The 16,768-nt window shown below is 36.7% G+C and overlaps 3 protein-coding genes across 5 annotated transcripts; 1 reads left to right on the top strand and 2 right to left on the bottom strand.

Annotated features, from left to right (window-relative positions):
• The first annotated feature begins 368 nt into the window (after positions 1-368).
• On the top strand, positions 369-8,644 carry Elys (AT hook containing transcription factor 1 homolog). Of its 3 annotated transcripts, none has more exons than XM_018446159.1 (6): positions 369-682; positions 872-1,240; positions 1,334-1,631; positions 1,843-7,797; positions 8,137-8,218; positions 8,378-8,644. In XM_018446159.1, the coding sequence occupies exons 1-6, from the start codon at positions 653-655 to the stop codon at positions 8,550-8,552; spliced, it is 6,909 nt and encodes a 2,302-aa protein (XP_018301661.1). In that variant the 5' UTR covers positions 369-652; the 3' UTR covers positions 8,553-8,644. The 3 variants fall into 3 exon arrangements, with proteins under 3 accessions (XP_018301661.1, XP_018301662.1, XP_018301663.1); XM_018446160.1 differs by having other exon boundaries at positions 8,137-8,214; positions 8,378-8,456; XM_018446161.1 differs by having other exon boundaries at positions 8,137-8,249; positions 8,378-8,431.
• A 2,631-nt stretch (positions 8,645-11,275) lies between these two features.
• On the bottom strand, positions 11,276-14,089 carry LOC108721553 (coiled-coil domain-containing protein 50). Its single transcript, XM_018446164.1, has 5 exons — positions 13,321-14,089; positions 12,981-13,043; positions 12,392-12,509; positions 12,146-12,311; positions 11,276-12,000 (listed from the first exon to the last, which is right to left on the bottom strand). The coding sequence occupies exons 1-5, from the start codon at positions 13,376-13,378 to the stop codon at positions 11,377-11,379; spliced, it is 1,029 nt and encodes a 342-aa protein (XP_018301666.1). The 5' UTR covers positions 13,379-14,089; the 3' UTR covers positions 11,276-11,376.
• A 590-nt stretch (positions 14,090-14,679) lies between these two features.
• LOC108721555 (uncharacterized) lies at positions 14,680-16,013 on the bottom strand. The gene is made up of 4 exons (XM_018446166.1): positions 15,989-16,013; positions 15,518-15,619; positions 15,130-15,404; positions 14,680-15,056 (listed from the first exon to the last, which is right to left on the bottom strand). Exons 1-4 carry the CDS (start codon positions 16,011-16,013, stop codon positions 14,835-14,837), a joined length of 624 nt encoding a protein of 207 aa, XP_018301668.1. The 3' UTR covers positions 14,680-14,834.
• Between the last annotated feature and the right edge of the window lie 755 nt (positions 16,014-16,768).

Here is a 16,768-nt window from a genome sequence, read left to right as displayed (position 1 = left end):
ATTTTTCTTTTTTATTTATAATTCGAATTTCCCTCGTACCATCAACGAAATACTATGACTGGTATCCATTAGTCTGTTCTTATTTCAAACTCTTTTAAGTAATGTCTTAAGACGCTAATACGACCTTCTGATTGGTTCATGACTTCTTAAGACTGTACTCAAGACGATTTTGCATATAAGATCTGACTATGAATACCAGCCTAAGCGCTTATTGGACTACAGACAATTAAATAGAAAATGGCGGTCGAAATAGCCAATAGGAAAGTTGTCGGCATTTTGGCTTGATAAAAAGATTGCGCTACTTTGGTATATCTAGAGTTTTAATTATTCATGACCGTACACGCCATCTATGTACTATCTATCCTTTTCGCATTATCGTTCGACGGTGAAAGAGAGAGTAAGAAAATGAATGATAGATAATATCATTTTCGTACGTAATACGATTCCAAATTACGCCGTCATTGTATTCTTCCGATAAGTCACTTTCCATTGCACGTGTAATTTCATCTCTTATGTATGTATATTTCTCCTGCGTGGCTACGAGACAAACGTGAGGTTTGGCGCCAACATAACCTAACCTTATTGCGAGCCGTACAAGAACGATTTTTAAATGCGACTTTCACTAATGATATTTCGGTAGCTGGCCTGAGAGATGAAGGAGTTAGAAGAGGTCAACTGCGAGGTAATGCATTACAATATAAAGATATTTCAATTATTGATAACCTATCGCGATAGTTTGTAACGTTCTCAATTGATATTTTTCTACTTTGATTCGAATTATGCCGAAAATATAAAACAATGAATGAGATATAAATGGAAGAGCTTATTGTTTTTACATATCAATAATTTTCTTGATAATTCTCTCGTGTAGATTCGCAGGATCGTGAATCTTCAATTTCCTGTGTCAAACTGGTTAAAAAATTTAGAATATGGTCAGTCTGCGAATCTCCAAGAGTACGACAACGTTAGTGATTACCGTGGAGGATTCCTACATAATGCAACATACGCATGGCTGAGTTATGGTTGCCACTTGGTAGTATTTAATGTGAACATAGGAGAGACCGTTAGCAGTTGGATGTTTCGTGGCGTCGTAACATCAGTTTCCCAATTTCCTATTCAATCTGGAGAATTCCCATTACTGCTGGTTGGAATAGATAATTGTGCGAGCAAACTAAGAGATTCTTCTGGTTTATTGTGTATATTTGACTGTACTACATCCCGTGTTTTGAGAGCTATTCGTGTAAGTGTTATCCTCTAAATCAGACTCATGAATTAGTATTAAGGATTGTAATTAAAGTTATTCTTTTGTACTTTTTTGCATGGTGTTTTACAGATGCCATGCGGGATAGAACAAGTATGTGTTGTGGCTGGTGGTGCCGAATGGGAGGAATTCAATGATAAAAGACCTGATAATGTACTAAGTGAAATGGATGGAATGGCCTGTGTAGCTTTGCGTAATCTTCAACATATCATGATTGATCTTCGGAGAACTGTATGGGATATGGAAGATTTGTCTATTGTTTTGGATGAAACCTCACCGGCAGAGATACATTTTCCATCGGTGAAACAAATTATTGGTAGACGTCAATCCATTCGAGAAAAACATGCAGCTTATAATTTGCTCAACAACCGTAAGTGCTAGTAGTAAACGATCATTATCCAAGTTAATATTTGTCCAGGTGTTGATACCATATTAAATACAAAATGTAGAATTGAAGACAGAATACTACCTATTAATATACACATACTGCCTTCTACATACACATACACACACACCTCTGACACACAAATCTTTGATTAATATTATATCAGTAATTACTTTAGAATTTAATATATTCTTAGGTATAGAAAAACACATTGGCTTTAACAGAGAAGATTTTGAAGCATCTCCTTTGCTCGGTGAGACTTTGACCACAGCAATCGTTAGTTCCACAAAGATTGGCTGCTTAATATCTGGCTGTTTAGGCAGAGTGATAATTTGGCAGAATGATGGTTCCATAGGATGGATCAGTACACCCATTGACGAGAATATGACAGTCACGCATTTGGCTTTATTGGAACCCACAGACGATCCTAGACCCTTTTATTATTTGTGGGTGGTATACCAGGATGAATTGTCAAAAGCGCCACCAATATTGCGAATGTACGCCATGCTGTTTGAAAGGAAATACTGTGACAGAGAGATAAACTTGTACTTTAATTTAGAAGATGATCCTAGTTTGAAGTTTGAATCAGAGTTGAACGAAGGAGACAAGGTTATCAATTTGAGCACTGTTGAGAGAGAATCCAATCCAGAACAGACCGATTCGACCACTAGAAGAGGCGAGGATAACTTATTGCTTATCGCCACCAACGACAGAGTATTTCTATTTGACTTGAATCAATGGTATAAAGAGCAAATGCCGCACACCATTAACGAGTGTCAGAATCCAAATAGTATATTGGCAACGTATCGTATACGATCGGACGTACAAAACGAGGAAGACAGTCAGATCATAAGTTTCGCATATATTCCACATAGTTTGCAAGAATTCTCCAGCAATGGCCCGAGTTCTTCGGAGGAACTATTCTATCCCAACTCCTTATCACTCGAATGGGTGGAGTTGAACTCAATGAAATTGACGTTCTGGATGACTCGTGGTATTCAGAGCGATTTGCTGCGTGAAATAGCTATGACGGGTCCTATCGTATTGATACAACCATTTGAAACGTTTCACAGATGTCTCTCTGTTGGGTTAGTGCCGTTCAATTCAGAATTCTCCTTTGCCAGCGATCAGAACTCGCAACGAGAGATGTTGTTGTCCCTCTGCTTGGAACAGCGATGGTCCAGTTTTTTGATAAAATGCGCTATGGAGTGGTCGGACGGTAGTGCCTCTTACTTGTATCCCACTTTCCTCAAGTGGGGTATTCAAAGAGCTTCTACGATAAAAATGATCGCGGATCGGCTCTGTATTCCTCTGTTTGATCAATCAGGCAGCAGCATCGGTGAAACTGACGTGAAAACTTTGCGGTTTTGTTCACAGCAATTGGAATGCTTGTCCAATGTAGTGGCTAAATTGCCATCTGCGGCGGTTGACCTGATGAAGCAACGAAGGATATTGAAACGCGTGTCCTTATATTTTCAAGTACTTCTTTGGTTCTATGATGTGAGTCTGTTGCCCGAAATGCAAGATTTAGAAGAGGAGGAGCAAGCAGCGGCAGCGGCAGAGACAGCGGAGCAAGAAGACGGAGAAGAGGAGAAGAGTACGCTACCTATCTCTTTAGCGCTAAGAGTGCCTTATCCTTATGCGAAGCTTTCGGTGCTTTATAAAGAGAAACGAGCACAGTTGTTAAAAAACAATGGCAACAATGGCGAAAACGAGGAAAATTTATTTATTGATGAGCTGATAACGCGTGAGTGTTCCATGTTGAAAGCACAATGGGAAAGAGAGGGTGGCATCGCCATGCATGGCTGCTATCCACCGCCATCGCTACAATCTCTACTACGATCTTATTTAACCGATTGTTATCAGACGGAAGTAAATGAGATCAATTGCAGACATCAGATTACAATTTATCTCCTGATGGACTTAGCTATGCTGCTGCAGCGGTCGTATCCCGCAGTGAAACAGCTGATCAAATATCCATCCGCATTCATGATGAGTCCCAGTCTTATCAAGCTCACTCAGGCATTCTGGCTACTCGATCACGAAAATTATCAGGAATTTCTCGATACAATGACAGGTCAATTAGTTTGCGATTCTGATATCAAGGATTGGCATCATAGATTCATATTGCGCACTTTGGTGCGTAACAATCAACACAAGCTGGCGCTCTTGTATCTTCGTGTGAGGAAACCACCATTGTCCTCCATAGAGGAACAAGGTATGGCTATGAGCCTTTCAGTCGAACATGGCCTGGTACAGTCCGCTTTCCATCGTCGACCACCCTGTCATTACGAACAATTACTAACCAGCTTCTTTCGAGCGTGCAGGAAATACAATAAGCTCGACGAGGTTCTGCATTTAGTTCTGGATTCCGAGGAGGAGGAGGTGTTTGTCAAATTTCTCGAAGAGAATAAGATGGAAGATTTACGATTGTTGTACTATTTACAACGATGTCGTTACACGGAAGTAATTGGCGGCTATCCGATCCGGCAGTACCAACCGAATGTAGTCAAAGACGCGCAGTCCACGTCGTTCATTATGCTCAGCGCGTACGAAATGACCTTGCCTGATATTACGAAACGATTCTCCATGAACGCAACCACATCGAATTCGGACGCAGATCTAAAGACGCGCTATTCCAGACCGATGTCACATTGTAAGAGCCACGATAAGCTGCGGAATATATATGAAACTGTGATTACAAAGGCCAGAGAAACCTATCTACGAGGAGAAAAATCGCAGATCCCATTTATCAGTGCGCCTTGCACGTCGTTGAGACTCAACAGTCACGGCGTAAACATGAATTGTGTGTTATTTCCGACGCTGATGCATAAGAGTCGCGGCAAACGCACGGTTGATCAGATCTACGAAGAGAACGATGCAGACGATATGCCGAATGACATTAAACGTCGGAAATTAACAAACGAGAACGTCTCGCCGAGCAAACGAGTTTCAGAAGAATCGAGATTGATGGAGGCTTTCGAGACGCCTCTGATAAAGCGCAAACCTAATGTCTCCCTGAATAAGGATCGTGTTCTAGAGACACCGCAATCAATTTTGAAAATTAGACAACTTGTAAGAAGCTCGACGTCTCCTACTGTAATGTCCCAAGCAAAGGAGACTACCGATAGATTGTCTGAAAAGGAAAGGAAAGTTAGTAGACAAATACGATTTAACATTAATCAATCCAAGAAAACTTTGATGTATGAGGAAGAGAACGAGAAAGAGGAGAGAAGACAGAAGGAAAAAGAACAAGATGATAATGAGACTGATGTTCCCCTTGGTTCGAACGAAGCGAGTAACGATACGTTCTTCAGTAACGATACTCCAAACGCGAGTAACAAGCTAGAATATTGTGAAAGCGCAATTTTGAGTGACAGTAGCAGTACTTCTGGTAAGATTCATTACTACGCCCGTCCGCGACCCAGTCTCAGAAGAAGTGCCTTACAATCGTCCGTAGAAGTGCCACAGGAATTTTGCACGGATAAAGCGAGTGGCTCGTCCGTAAACTTGTCTGCAGCGATCTCGACGACTTCCGAAAAGATGAATGAACAACCGTTTATCTCAAATACACCGAGGAATCGTAGCTCGGTTTTGTCGACCTCCATTTACTCGACCACTGTACTGTCCTCTGACAGCAGCGTCGATATTAGCTATCTTACAAAGAAATCAGGACGTATTAATCCCCAATGGACACCACCCATGGAAAGAGATGATAACGATAAATTTACCGTTTCGTCTACTCCACTGACGAGGATTACAGTTTCTCAAACATCTATTGATGACAAACGAGCCATGGAAATAGACGACGTGAATAACTTGTACGAAATAAAGGAAGATGTTAACGTGCTAAGCGAATCTGAAAGACCTGTGCACTATGTTGAACAATTTGGTTGTGATAGAAGTGATCTCGCGAAACAAGAAGATAATTTAGATAAGGTCGTAGAAAGCAATAGTCAACAGAATAAATACAATAATGAAAGAATCGCAAGAGAAGCTAGTCCGAGTTTACAGAATTACGAATTGCCTATACTCTTCGAATCTGAAAAGGTCGCGGAATCGAGTCCGATCGTTTCGGATGAATCTGACGAGGAACTACTTATACTGCGAAACGACGAGGATAGTGACGAGCACGAGGAGACGTTCGAAAGTCTGGAAGACATGCAGATGCATTTGGATAGTCATCAGGTTCCTGCTTCTTGTTTATCCCGCGAGATTTGGAATCCAGAATACGGAACGGAAGAATGCAGTATGACGAAACCTAATGGTTTGCAAGAATCGGTGCAAATAATGGGTGACGTTGATTTGACTGACGACGAATCTGCGAATAGCAGAGCTGTGACACCGGTAGTACCTGATGAAATGGATAATAACAAAAAAGAGACGCATTTGATGCCAATTATTCCTTCAGAAGATATATTATACGACATGTCGAATATTACAGACGACGAGTCCGATTCCAATGCTAGAGAAACTGAAGAGCCAAAAGCAAAAAACGGTAGATATTCTAATTTACAAAGATCCTATGTCACGCAAAATGTTGAAATGGAAAAGAACAGTGAATCCAATGAGAAGAACCGCGAGTCAGGTAGGAACAAGAACGTTCCAAAGGAAGGTCTCGATAAGGCTTCATCGTCTCGACAGCAGTCCAACGTCGATGTTCATGACAAATCCGACAAAACATTCTCGAGCTATGTAAAACTGTATAAAGTAGACGATAAGATCGAAGTATCTGAGGAGATGGTTGAGGACACGACCGAGAGGAAGCTGTCAGGTGGTCAAAGTTTCTCGAAAAGTGAGAAGGATCAAGATGAGATTACGGATGTTTCATTTGTACGTATGACTAGATCACGTAGAGCAAGTTCGCTGGCAAAAGATATCTCGGCACGGCAAGTAGAGCCGGAGAAAGTCACCCGTTTACGAAGATCAAGTTCAACGATGAAGGACTCTTTAAATTTTTCAACAGATTGTTCGTCGCAGAAAACAGACTTCGAAATATCGTCGCGTTCGAGGAGAGCGAATTCAGCAGCAAAGGAAATAAGGATGGATTCTCCCTCGGGAAAACGTGGCCGAAGAGCGAATTCTCTTGCGAAAGACATACTAATGAGCTCGATGATAAGCTTGGATGAGAATTGTGAATCAGAAAACTCCGACGCGCAACCATCAACGAGGAGAGGCCGCAGATGTACGTCTGTAACAAAGGAGATGTCGCAGCCCAATACGAAGGATAACGACTCCGAGAGCGTCAAGGATGAACCAGTAAGGAGAAGCACAAGACTTGCTTCTTCCGCGAGAAAAGAATTACAGGACACCCCTTCTCTGCGGGAGAGGAGTTTCGCAAGATCAGGAAGCGCGACATCGCTCGTAAAACTAGCGAGTGACGACGAAGAAGGTGAGAACACGAACAAGAAGTCTTTGCGACGCATAAGGAAGTCTTCGGTGTCGTCCGATACGGATGGTGCAACAACAAGCAGATCATTGAGATCATCCATGAGGGACAAGGAGTGTTCGAAGGAGCCAGACATTAAAACGACCCGAAAACGCGGCAGTTCAGTACCTAAAGAGATGAAGACGCAGTCTATAGGATCACTGCGACGTAGGTCCAGCAGTATTATTAAAGAAATCATTCCGGAGGTCGTTGAACCCCCGGAGGAATCAAAGGGATCTTCCGCCGCGAGAGATGTAGAAGAGATTGTCGGTAGACTAACGACAAATACGCGTATTCGAAGCGCATCGGTACTCTCCGTGCCGGAGGAATTGGAGGAGATTTTGAGTCCGTCAATGAGAGAGACGAGATCTACCAGAAAGAAGGCTATGCAAAGTAATGCCAGAGGGAAGAGAGCGTCCAGCGCAGATGTGACACACACAGAGATGAAAAGGAGGGTCAGAAATATTGACACAAGTCTCACGGTGGTATCACCGATAGTGGAAGAGCTAGCGGAAGGAGATGAAAAGACAGATATTGAAATCGCGCAAGATACTCCAGCGCCTAAAAAAAAGACGGCGTCAGCCACGATGATCAAAGAGACGAAAAAGAATACCGTGAAGTCTAGACGAGGTAGACCGCGCAAGATCAGTGTGAGTCAAGAGTCCAGCAATCTGTTTTCGTTCTCGCTGCCGGAGAAAACGGATGATGTGCCATTGGAGAAAGGTAATTTGAAAAATAGGCCGCTTACTAGATGAACGGTCTTATGCTATAAGGAACGCTCTATGTAATAATAAATGGAATTTTTTATCACAATATCTCTTTTGAAGGATTACTTTCAAAGATCTTTGTGTAAATTATTCTTTAAATTTCCTCTTCTTTCCATAATATTGTATTTTTATCATTTTTTTAAACAATTCTCTTTACCTCTTTACCTCTTTACCTAAGTAGAACTTCTTGTAGATAGATTTTTATCCAATTTGGGACGTGTATGTAATTCCATTCACTTGTTGAATAATAAGTTTTAAGTAGTGGTTTGATGAGATCGTGCTCTTCAATTTACAGACATTGGAGAGGTCCCGAATTATGTGTTCTCACCGCCTCAAACCAGATCTAATAAAAACATTTCTTCAAAGCAACGTCGTATGTAGGTTGTTATTCATCAATTGTGATTCGATGTAATTACCCTCTTCTCACTGCTATATGTTTTATCACTTTTTAAAAGCTTCACTTGTCTCTGTTTCGTCTCTTCTTACCCAAAAAAAGATGCAAGTCTTTTAATTTATATCCTGTTTATTTTTCACAGAAAAATGAGCTCGTTCATACCGAGTCCTTATCAGGAAGGAGAACAACGACCCGCTATCCAGCAATCTCATAACATCAAATCCGGCCGTTGCGCTCGTTTAGTTAAAAATTCTTTCGGATCGCGATTTCGAACAAGATTTGTTGTATCTAAAAGATCCAAAAATACAACAAATTAAAACTGGAATTTCCCAAGAGTTTTGTCACGCACATTTTAGATTTGTAAATCTTTTAATACTTGTAAATTCCTTTCACATATTTCTTTTATCACCGCAACATGTTTTTTTTTACGCATAGTTTTGTCAATTAAAGCGGTCGATTATTCGTTGCAAAGCATTAACTTTTAATACTTATAAGCACGAAATGATGCGTGTAAAATAAAAAAAATATTAGGAAACGTTACATACTTAGAAATTGTTGACCAGTTTTAGCGTCTATATTCTGGTAAAAATATAGTACAAAATAATCTCTCTGATATGATAAATAATTATAAATGCTAATAAACAAAGATCGAAAGATTTAACTTGTATCCCAGCATATCCTAGTTAGAAAATTAAAAAAACGATTGCTTTATCTAATATTGAAATTCTAGCGGGAACAAACAAGTTCAATTGTTTACAAAAATCAGAAACAAGATCAAGAACTTGGATAATCTTATCTGTTTGCAAATAATTCAATTTGTTTCGAATTACGATTAAGTAAAGTATCTCGTTTTCTTTTTCTGATTGGAGTATATTTTAAGTTATGGTGGGAAGTGATTGACTATTCCAACAACGATATTTGGAATATACACTAATGTGATGTTGAGAAATATCTTTCTTTTTTTTTTCAATAATACGTAGAAATTCTAAGATTGTTTTTATCAAAGATTAATAAACCTGCATAATTGAATCAAATTACATTATATATGTTTACAGTTGCATAAAAAAGTTATGTTTCATCCAATCTAAGATATATCATGTTATTTTTGTATCGATGCACGCGCGAGCTGACAAGTGTATGATGGCACAGTTACAATGAGTGTTATGTCAAATAATGTATTCTAATGGTAAATTATCATTGAAAAATGTACAGATGTTTACACATTATGTGCGCGTACATACAACGTTCTTTGATCATGATAGTATTCATTCCATCTATATGTACATTTTTTAAAGATATTTATTGTCGGTATATATAGTATCAATTTTTTTTTGTTAATATTTCTAGATTTTCATTTTGTAGCACAGGATTTTTTTGCTACACATTTTGCATATATAATATAGTACATGCTCTTATAATATTTTCGGCAAGAAAGCAATGTATCATATCTTTGTAAATAATTTATTAATATACTCATGTATAGTTGTATCGATACAATAAATGTAAAAGAAACTTACATATATATACATATATATACGTATATATGTATATATATGATAGTACCAAACGAGAGAATCCACTCACCACAAATAATATAATCATTACGAAAAAATCATTACAAAAAAATTCATATATTCTAATGGAATATTGCTTGAAAAACTATCAATAGAGATTCTTATTCTTCTGTGAACACAGTCCTTATATAAGTTAGTAAGTAATACATTGTACACACATATACAATAAGTCTATACTTTATAATGCTAGAGAATTAATAATAAATAAATTCTAAACGTTTTAGAAATGTGTTATTTTGGAATTACAGGTAATTTTAAGATATTTTTTCTTTACTTTTTGAAGGGGAAATGTAACAATTGTATTTAGTAACAATTATGCGTTCTCTCTTTAACATTTCCCTTCAACACGTTATAACTATATACTTCAGTATTTTGGAAGCTTGCTTATATCATATTTCAAAATTCGAAAAATATTGCAATACGTAAAACTCTTTCAATCTAGATTCTTATACATACGTAATGTATACGCCCTTTCTTTATCAACACTTTTTTAAAGGCCTGCATTAAAGTTTTATCTTTGGCAGTGTTGTCATTCTTTACATTCTATCTTAACTTTAGAAAGAACTTTAAGTAGTCGCGATTTATTAGCAAATTAAACATGTTATAGACAAACCTTGTAGCGTTGAACGATATATATAACGGAAACCTATCAGTATGGTCATCTTATAAGAGCCAATTGAACGTAATGGAAACATGAGATTCTCTTTAACGTAATCATTTAAATAATAAAGAATAATTTAATTTAAAGCATTATAATTAAAACTTTATAATTTCTCAATCTTTTGTCATAATCTATTCATGCATTTAAAAAATTACATTCCATATATCTGATCTTTACGTGAATTAACCTTTTATGATAAATCTTATTTGATCAATATTTGTACACTGTCGCATGACTTTCTCGTCTTATCAATTCATAAAGTTGAAAAATATATTGTTTTCTGATTGTCTCTCTAAGATATTCTTTTGTTTTTATTCTATACACTAAAAATGTCGAAAGTTTGAACAATGAGAAGCATATTAATGTTAAAAAAATATTTATACTAGTGTCTTTATATACTTTATAACAGGGATGGCATTATTTTTCATTCTTGCTTCATATACAATACTATTAGAAACACAACTACCAAAAAATGTAAAACGAAAATCGAGGACGGTACAATCTATTCATTCGAATATCAGCAATTATAATTATTGCTGAGTAATTCATTCATTTGTTAAGGTTCTTAGATTTTTTAAATGCCCTTTAAAAGGCACATTAAACTTTGTGTAATGTATGGCAGTACATTGATTTACATTATCATATAATATATGGCAATATATCCTATCAATACGAAAAAAAATAATCGTAAAATCTTAAAGTTGGTACACACATTTTGCGAAAGTAAATACATATATTATATATATAAAATAAATGTGTTATCAATATTGCTCAATACGTAACAAAATTGCATCTCTTTATGAGTAGATCTTAGAAATGAATACTGCTTGTTAATTTATGTCATCGTTTGATGACGATAAAAAAAAATTTTATAAAAAATATTAATCTCTCTCAGCTTTATGTTTCTTACTGATGCTTACACCCATCTTTAACTCGCCGCTTGTGCTTCTCTTCTTGCACATTAGATGGTGATTGAGCCTGATTTCGTCGCTGGCCTTGAATCGGCATGTAACACGGTATATCATCTGCCATTAGCTCTTGTGGTGGTGTCGGTAAAACATAAGTGGGGCTTATTGTGCTGCTCGAGCTGCTCGAAAAAGTACCTCTATGCACATTGTAAGTAGGATCGATAATGGTTGCGACATTTGCCACTTCTTGCACATTGTCGGGACTGTCTAATGTATGGATTTCCTCAGGATCCGAATAATGAGAATAATTGGCAGGAATACGGGTTCGATTCTTGTTTGACAGGGTCTTCAAATCCAGTCTGTCTGGTCTTTGAGGTCGTTCCGTGAGATCCTGTTTATCTGTCTGTTGCTGCTGTTGCTGTTGCTGCAGACGCTCCCGCTCTAGCTTCTTCTGTCTTGCCCTTTCTCGCGCTTTACGAGCCTTTGCACGCTCCTTATCCTGAAGCATTCGTGCCAATTCAGCATCCTGTGCTTCCATCGCTAATTTCTGATCCAACATAAATTGCTCATCTTCCGGCTCGTCGTGATTTTCTTCTTCTTGTTGTATCTTTTTCGCCAGTTCCTATCATATAACGAGGTTTAACATTTATATATGCTAACGAACAATTATCTCTTTTTCTTTTCTTAAATAAGATATATATATATAAAACTATATATATATAAAACTATTTTCAAGGGTTTTATTAACCACGAGATACTGTGATTACCTCATCTTTTTCTTCTTGCATACGTTTTTCAAACTCTTGCTGCATAGCTTCATCTCCCAATCTTAACTGTAATCTCATCATTTCTTGCAATTCGCATTCTCTCTGCTTTTCTTCTCGCTCCAAAGAAAATGCAATCTGTCTTGCGACAACCGCATCTCTCTCTTCCCTTTGTAAAAAAAAAAAGAAAAATATTTTAAAACAATATAAAATAATCTCTATCTTTGTATAAATACAAATATTACTAACTGCTGTTGAATATAAGTGTGATATCTTATCGCTTCCAATTCCTGTTCGACTTTGGCTCGTGGCACATCTTCTCTCACCTGTGCATTACGCGTTTTGTTGCCAGTATAATGTTCCTTAACTATAAATCATAATAAAGAATCATATGTTAAAGTCTTTTATTATAGGTATTGATAGCAGATACAAATGCCTAACTTATCCATTCTTTTATTTTCAACGAAATTATTATATTCGTTTACATTTGTCTTTTTTTTCTCTTCAATATATTCTGCTCTCTCCCCTCCCTCTTTCTTTCTCAGCACGAAAATTTTGAGACTTCCTTAAGCTGTGTAATTAGTTTTACTTTAATTAAATTTCCTTTTTTCCTTTTTTACATAATGCCAAATTTTTTGGATTAATTTTATAATTTAAATTAATAGAGAGAGAAAGCTTGTGTATATATCATTCTTCTTAAGGTAGAAAATTCAATCAGCCTATAATTAGTTGTTTTGGGACATCCCTGCACGAATCTAATCTAGTATTGCCTATTAAAGATATACATATGTATATGTACAATCCACATGACAAACATAAGCATAAAATTTTTACATACTTTCTTCATCTTGTAGCCGATAAGCCAATGCCCCGTCTTCATGTACCAACCATTCGCGGCATACTGCAAAATTACACAAGTACAAGTTCACATTGTGAATACCAATGCAATGACTAATCGTGACTAATTGCATGACGTGAGACGCGCGTTTGTTCAAGAATCTTTTATTTTATTCTTCGTTGCGTTTTCTACGCTTGAACTACATATATAAATATATATCTAAATGTGAAAAAAAGAAGGAAAGTACTGAGTACTGAGTAAGATAAAGAATCAAGCTTACAGAGAATTTCATATCTCATAAGAGAAGCGGATGTTGAAAAGAGAAATACAAAAATCTCACCTTCGTTTACACGACCGGCCTTTGGCAGCGTGTCCGAACTTAGCACTGATTTCGCCATTACACGTTTTCCGTTCTCGTCGACCTCATGCAAAACTAGCAGAATCACCGACGACCCAGACTGTGTTTACAACCCTCTTGTGCGAGAACAGTAGTCACGACATTGTTTTCTCTCCATCTTGAAACTACACGAAACGGCTGGCTGTCACTGGCTGTGAATATCACACACGCATGTGTGAGAATAAGGGTTTATAAACGATTTCCTTTAGATTTCTCACAGCTCTGGCACAGCGCAAAGAAAATCTTACAAATGAAAACCTTGAAATTTTTTTTTCAAATGTCAAAAAAAAGTCATTAGAGTAATGTGAGAAATATTGAATTTCTTTTATACTTAATGCAGAATGCAACGTATATCTTTTATAATCGAAGCCGCGACGAAGCGAACCAAGTTAAACAAAGCAATTGTCACGATATCGTGGACAAGACTGGTCAAGACTGGTTGGTTTTTTAGGAAGGATAGTAAAATAGTAGTGACGCGTAGTAGTAGCGATGAATTGTAGTGAATGGATGTCGAGCACGCGCGCACGGTGAAAGGGGTGAAACAAAACGAGAGCAGCTTGAAGCAATTGTGAAGAGAAAGGAGTCTAACCTAACCTAACTCTTGACTGGGGTCAATGATATCCAGGCCACCTATCAATAGAAACGTCAGTTATCTCTCACGTGCAGTCGGTACTGATCGATTCTTCTTCTTCTTTAAATTAGAGAAAATAATATAATTTTGCAGCAATATATAGCAAAGATATTATAACATTAAGTTGCATTAAGTATGCATTAAGTATACATATTTATTTATGCAGCATTTATATAGAAAATCATTAATTTAATAATATATTATTGTATCTAATATTTATATGTGAATAATCGCAAATTTATATTAATTCTCGTAAATTTGCATTGCATGTAAATTCACTATGCGATCTAAACATTTTAGAACGATACGTTTGTAATTTAAATGTCTATTTTACACACACATACACAACTTAAATAAGTAAACAAAAATGTACACATAATTGCATGCAATGTATTAATAAGAATTAATTTAATTTTGTTTACAAAGTATTTACACAATACATATCTGTATAACGTGTATATTTACACAGTACAATTAATACACACATGCGTGCGCATGTAAAATTATTTAATATGCAGTCTATTACATTACTCTTGTGTTGCTATTGAGAGCAACATATTTGCCATATTGAATCTCTTCCGAAGCATTTGTATCCAAGCACAGAAAAAACGTTGTGCAATATATTATCGCTGCACTTAGGTAAAGTACGTTTGATTTCAGTGATATCAGCTTTCGGGCTACATATTCCGCGTTTATAGTATCTTTATGTATGTAATATAAATGATAAAATTGCGAATATAATCTGTCATGCTGGAAATGTATACAACTTAGTGAAATATGTATTGTATAAATTGTCAATCATATGAAGAAATAAATTAGATAATATCTAAACCTTTAGATAAGCCAAATCCAACAAATCTATCGAAACGTTAAACGTATTTGGCGTTTCTCCGAGACCTGTCGCCGCCAGAAGAATTTCGATACAGTGCAATGGTGTGTAAAGGGGCATTGTAAATCCTACTGTTTTGAAAACTTTAATTTCCGAAGAGGAAATCATATTTCGCGTATATTCAGACTCTTTGTCAATCAGATATAGAATATTAAGAATCTAATAAAACAAATTTTATCTGTTAAGATTTGTCATGCTTAAATTCTTCATAAAGTATCATCTTTCAATGTACCTGCGATATTCCTAAGGTGCTGGAATGAGAATCCATTTTGCATGCCAATTGAAAACATGACATTAGATTTAATTTTGTTTGATTAGAAGTTTTCTTGCATATTTTAAACCATGATGCTTCAGATGGATCATTCGCAAACTCAGTCTTGTAAAGCTCCCAAAAGTGTTTACACATGAATCTGTCGTACAGTTCAATAGCCATATACTTGACATTTGGCTCTAACTCCAAGTATTCCGCTATCTTAAAGGCAGCTTTCATAGTAGATGCTGGAATCGCTGTGTTGATTATAATATAATTTAAAATAATTAAAAGCAGCAGAGTGATATTCTAACAAGTCTCCCAAATATCATTTATAGATATACATAATATTTACTCTCTCGTTGCCTACCTACAAATGGCATGGCAAAATTGGTTGCATTAGCAATCTGTTCTTGCTCCTGTTTTCTCATAGTTTGCTGAAGATGTTCCATCCAATCGTAAATCAATGGTTCTAGCAACAAATTTAAAGATATTCAAATGAAAATTGAATAAACTTTCCAATTTGTTCTAATCTTTTACAATTAGAATGTGCTCTCTCTCTCTCTCTCTCTCTCTCTCTCTCTCTCTTTTAAAATGTAGGTTACGTACAATATTAATTTATTATATTGTACTTGTTTATATCTTGTTGTGTATGTATGTGTGCGTGTGTGAAGAGGAGAAAGATATAATATACTTTGATTAAATTGTACAAAAAAAAAGAATATTTATACATGTAATACAAGTACAGAGGTGCGCGTACGAGTAATATACGTACAATATACTTTTCTAAATAATAAGCATACATATGCAAAATTGTCTCAGATGGAATAAATGCAATTACCAATGTAAGCAGTATCTAGGTCCATTTCTATCGTGTAATAAAATATAGTAGTAATAATTGTGCTTGTAACCATCTATTTATTTATATTTATAAATTAATACGCGCCACAAACATAGATGTCATAAAATATCACAATATAGATTCGCATACTCTCGGTGAAAAGAGAATTTGAAGCTTATGCGGGGTCTACAATAGAAGTCGTAGCAGTCGTAGGGTTTTAAGTCGTAGAAAATTGACCAATCACAGTCGAATATGAGAAGAATAATCAACTGTGATTGGTCAATTTTCTACGACTTAAGATCTTAGTTGAGTATTCCTCTCATATTCGACTGTGAGATTGGTTAATTTTTTATAACTTAAGATTTTACGATCGCTACGACTTCTATTGTAGACTCCACGTTAATGCTGTGCATCCGATTTTCGTCGTATGACGCTCTGCATCCAATTAGAAAACAGGATTCCGATAATACGAAGCAAAATTCATCGGAATCCTGTTTTCTAATCGGATGCAGTGTGAGGGTGCTATTACATGAGCGCGGAAACGTGGAAATGCGGAAACGCGTAACCAATCAGAAGCAATCAGCTGTTATGGTTTCGCGTTTCACCGATTACTGATTGGTTGCGCGTTTCCGTATTTCCGTGTTCCGCACTCATGTAATATCACCCTGAATACAGTATTAAGCCTGCGGCACACGATGCTTGTTTTCCTGCTGGATTCCTAGCTGGATTAGAATCTTGCCATCGTATTGGCTACGGTACTAACAGTATCTGCATCGTAAC

The sequence above is a fragment of the Mycetomoellerius zeteki genome, unplaced genomic scaffold (genome assembly GCF_001594055.1).
Source record: "Mycetomoellerius zeteki isolate Tzet28-1 unplaced genomic scaffold, Tzet1.0 scaffold174, whole genome shotgun sequence".
In the NCBI taxonomy this organism is placed as follows: Eukaryota; Metazoa; Arthropoda; class Insecta; order Hymenoptera; family Formicidae; genus Mycetomoellerius; species Mycetomoellerius zeteki.
The sequence above is the reverse complement of the archived record's forward strand: the minus strand, read 5'-3'. Positions and strand labels throughout refer to the sequence as shown.

Excerpts from the sequence above, each read along its gene's own strand:
- Elys (XM_018446159.1), top strand. The coding sequence starts at position 653 with ATGAAGGAGTTAGAAGAGGTCAACTGCGAG. Across the intron at positions 1,632-1,842 it reads TTATAATTTGCTCAACAACC|GTATAGAAAAACACATTGGC; the intron begins GTAAGTGCTAGT and ends ATATATTCTTAG. Across the intron at positions 7,798-8,136 it reads TGATGTGCCATTGGAGAAAG|ACATTGGAGAGGTCCCGAAT; the intron begins GTAATTTGAAAA and ends TTCAATTTACAG.
- LOC108721553 (XM_018446164.1), bottom strand. The coding sequence starts at position 13,378 with ATGGCGAAATCAGTGCTAAGTTCGGACACGCTGCCAAAGGCCGGTCGT. Across the intron at positions 12,510-12,980 it reads TCGGCTACAAGATGAAGAAA|TTAAGGAACATTATACTGGC; the intron begins GTATGTAAAAAT and ends TATGATTTATAG. Across the intron at positions 12,312-12,391 it reads CACACTTATATTCAACAGCA|GGAAGAGAGAGATGCGGTTG; the intron begins GTTAGTAATATT and ends TTTTTTACAAAG.
- LOC108721555 (XM_018446166.1), bottom strand. The coding sequence starts at position 16,013 with ATGGACCTAGATACTGCTTACATTG. Across the intron at positions 15,620-15,988 it reads CCTAGATACTGCTTACATTG|AACCATTGATTTACGATTGG; the intron begins GTAATTGCATTT and ends ATTTGTTGCTAG. Across the intron at positions 15,405-15,517 it reads TTTTGCCATGCCATTTGTAG|CGATTCCAGCATCTACTATG; the intron begins GTAGGCAACGAG and ends TAATCAACACAG.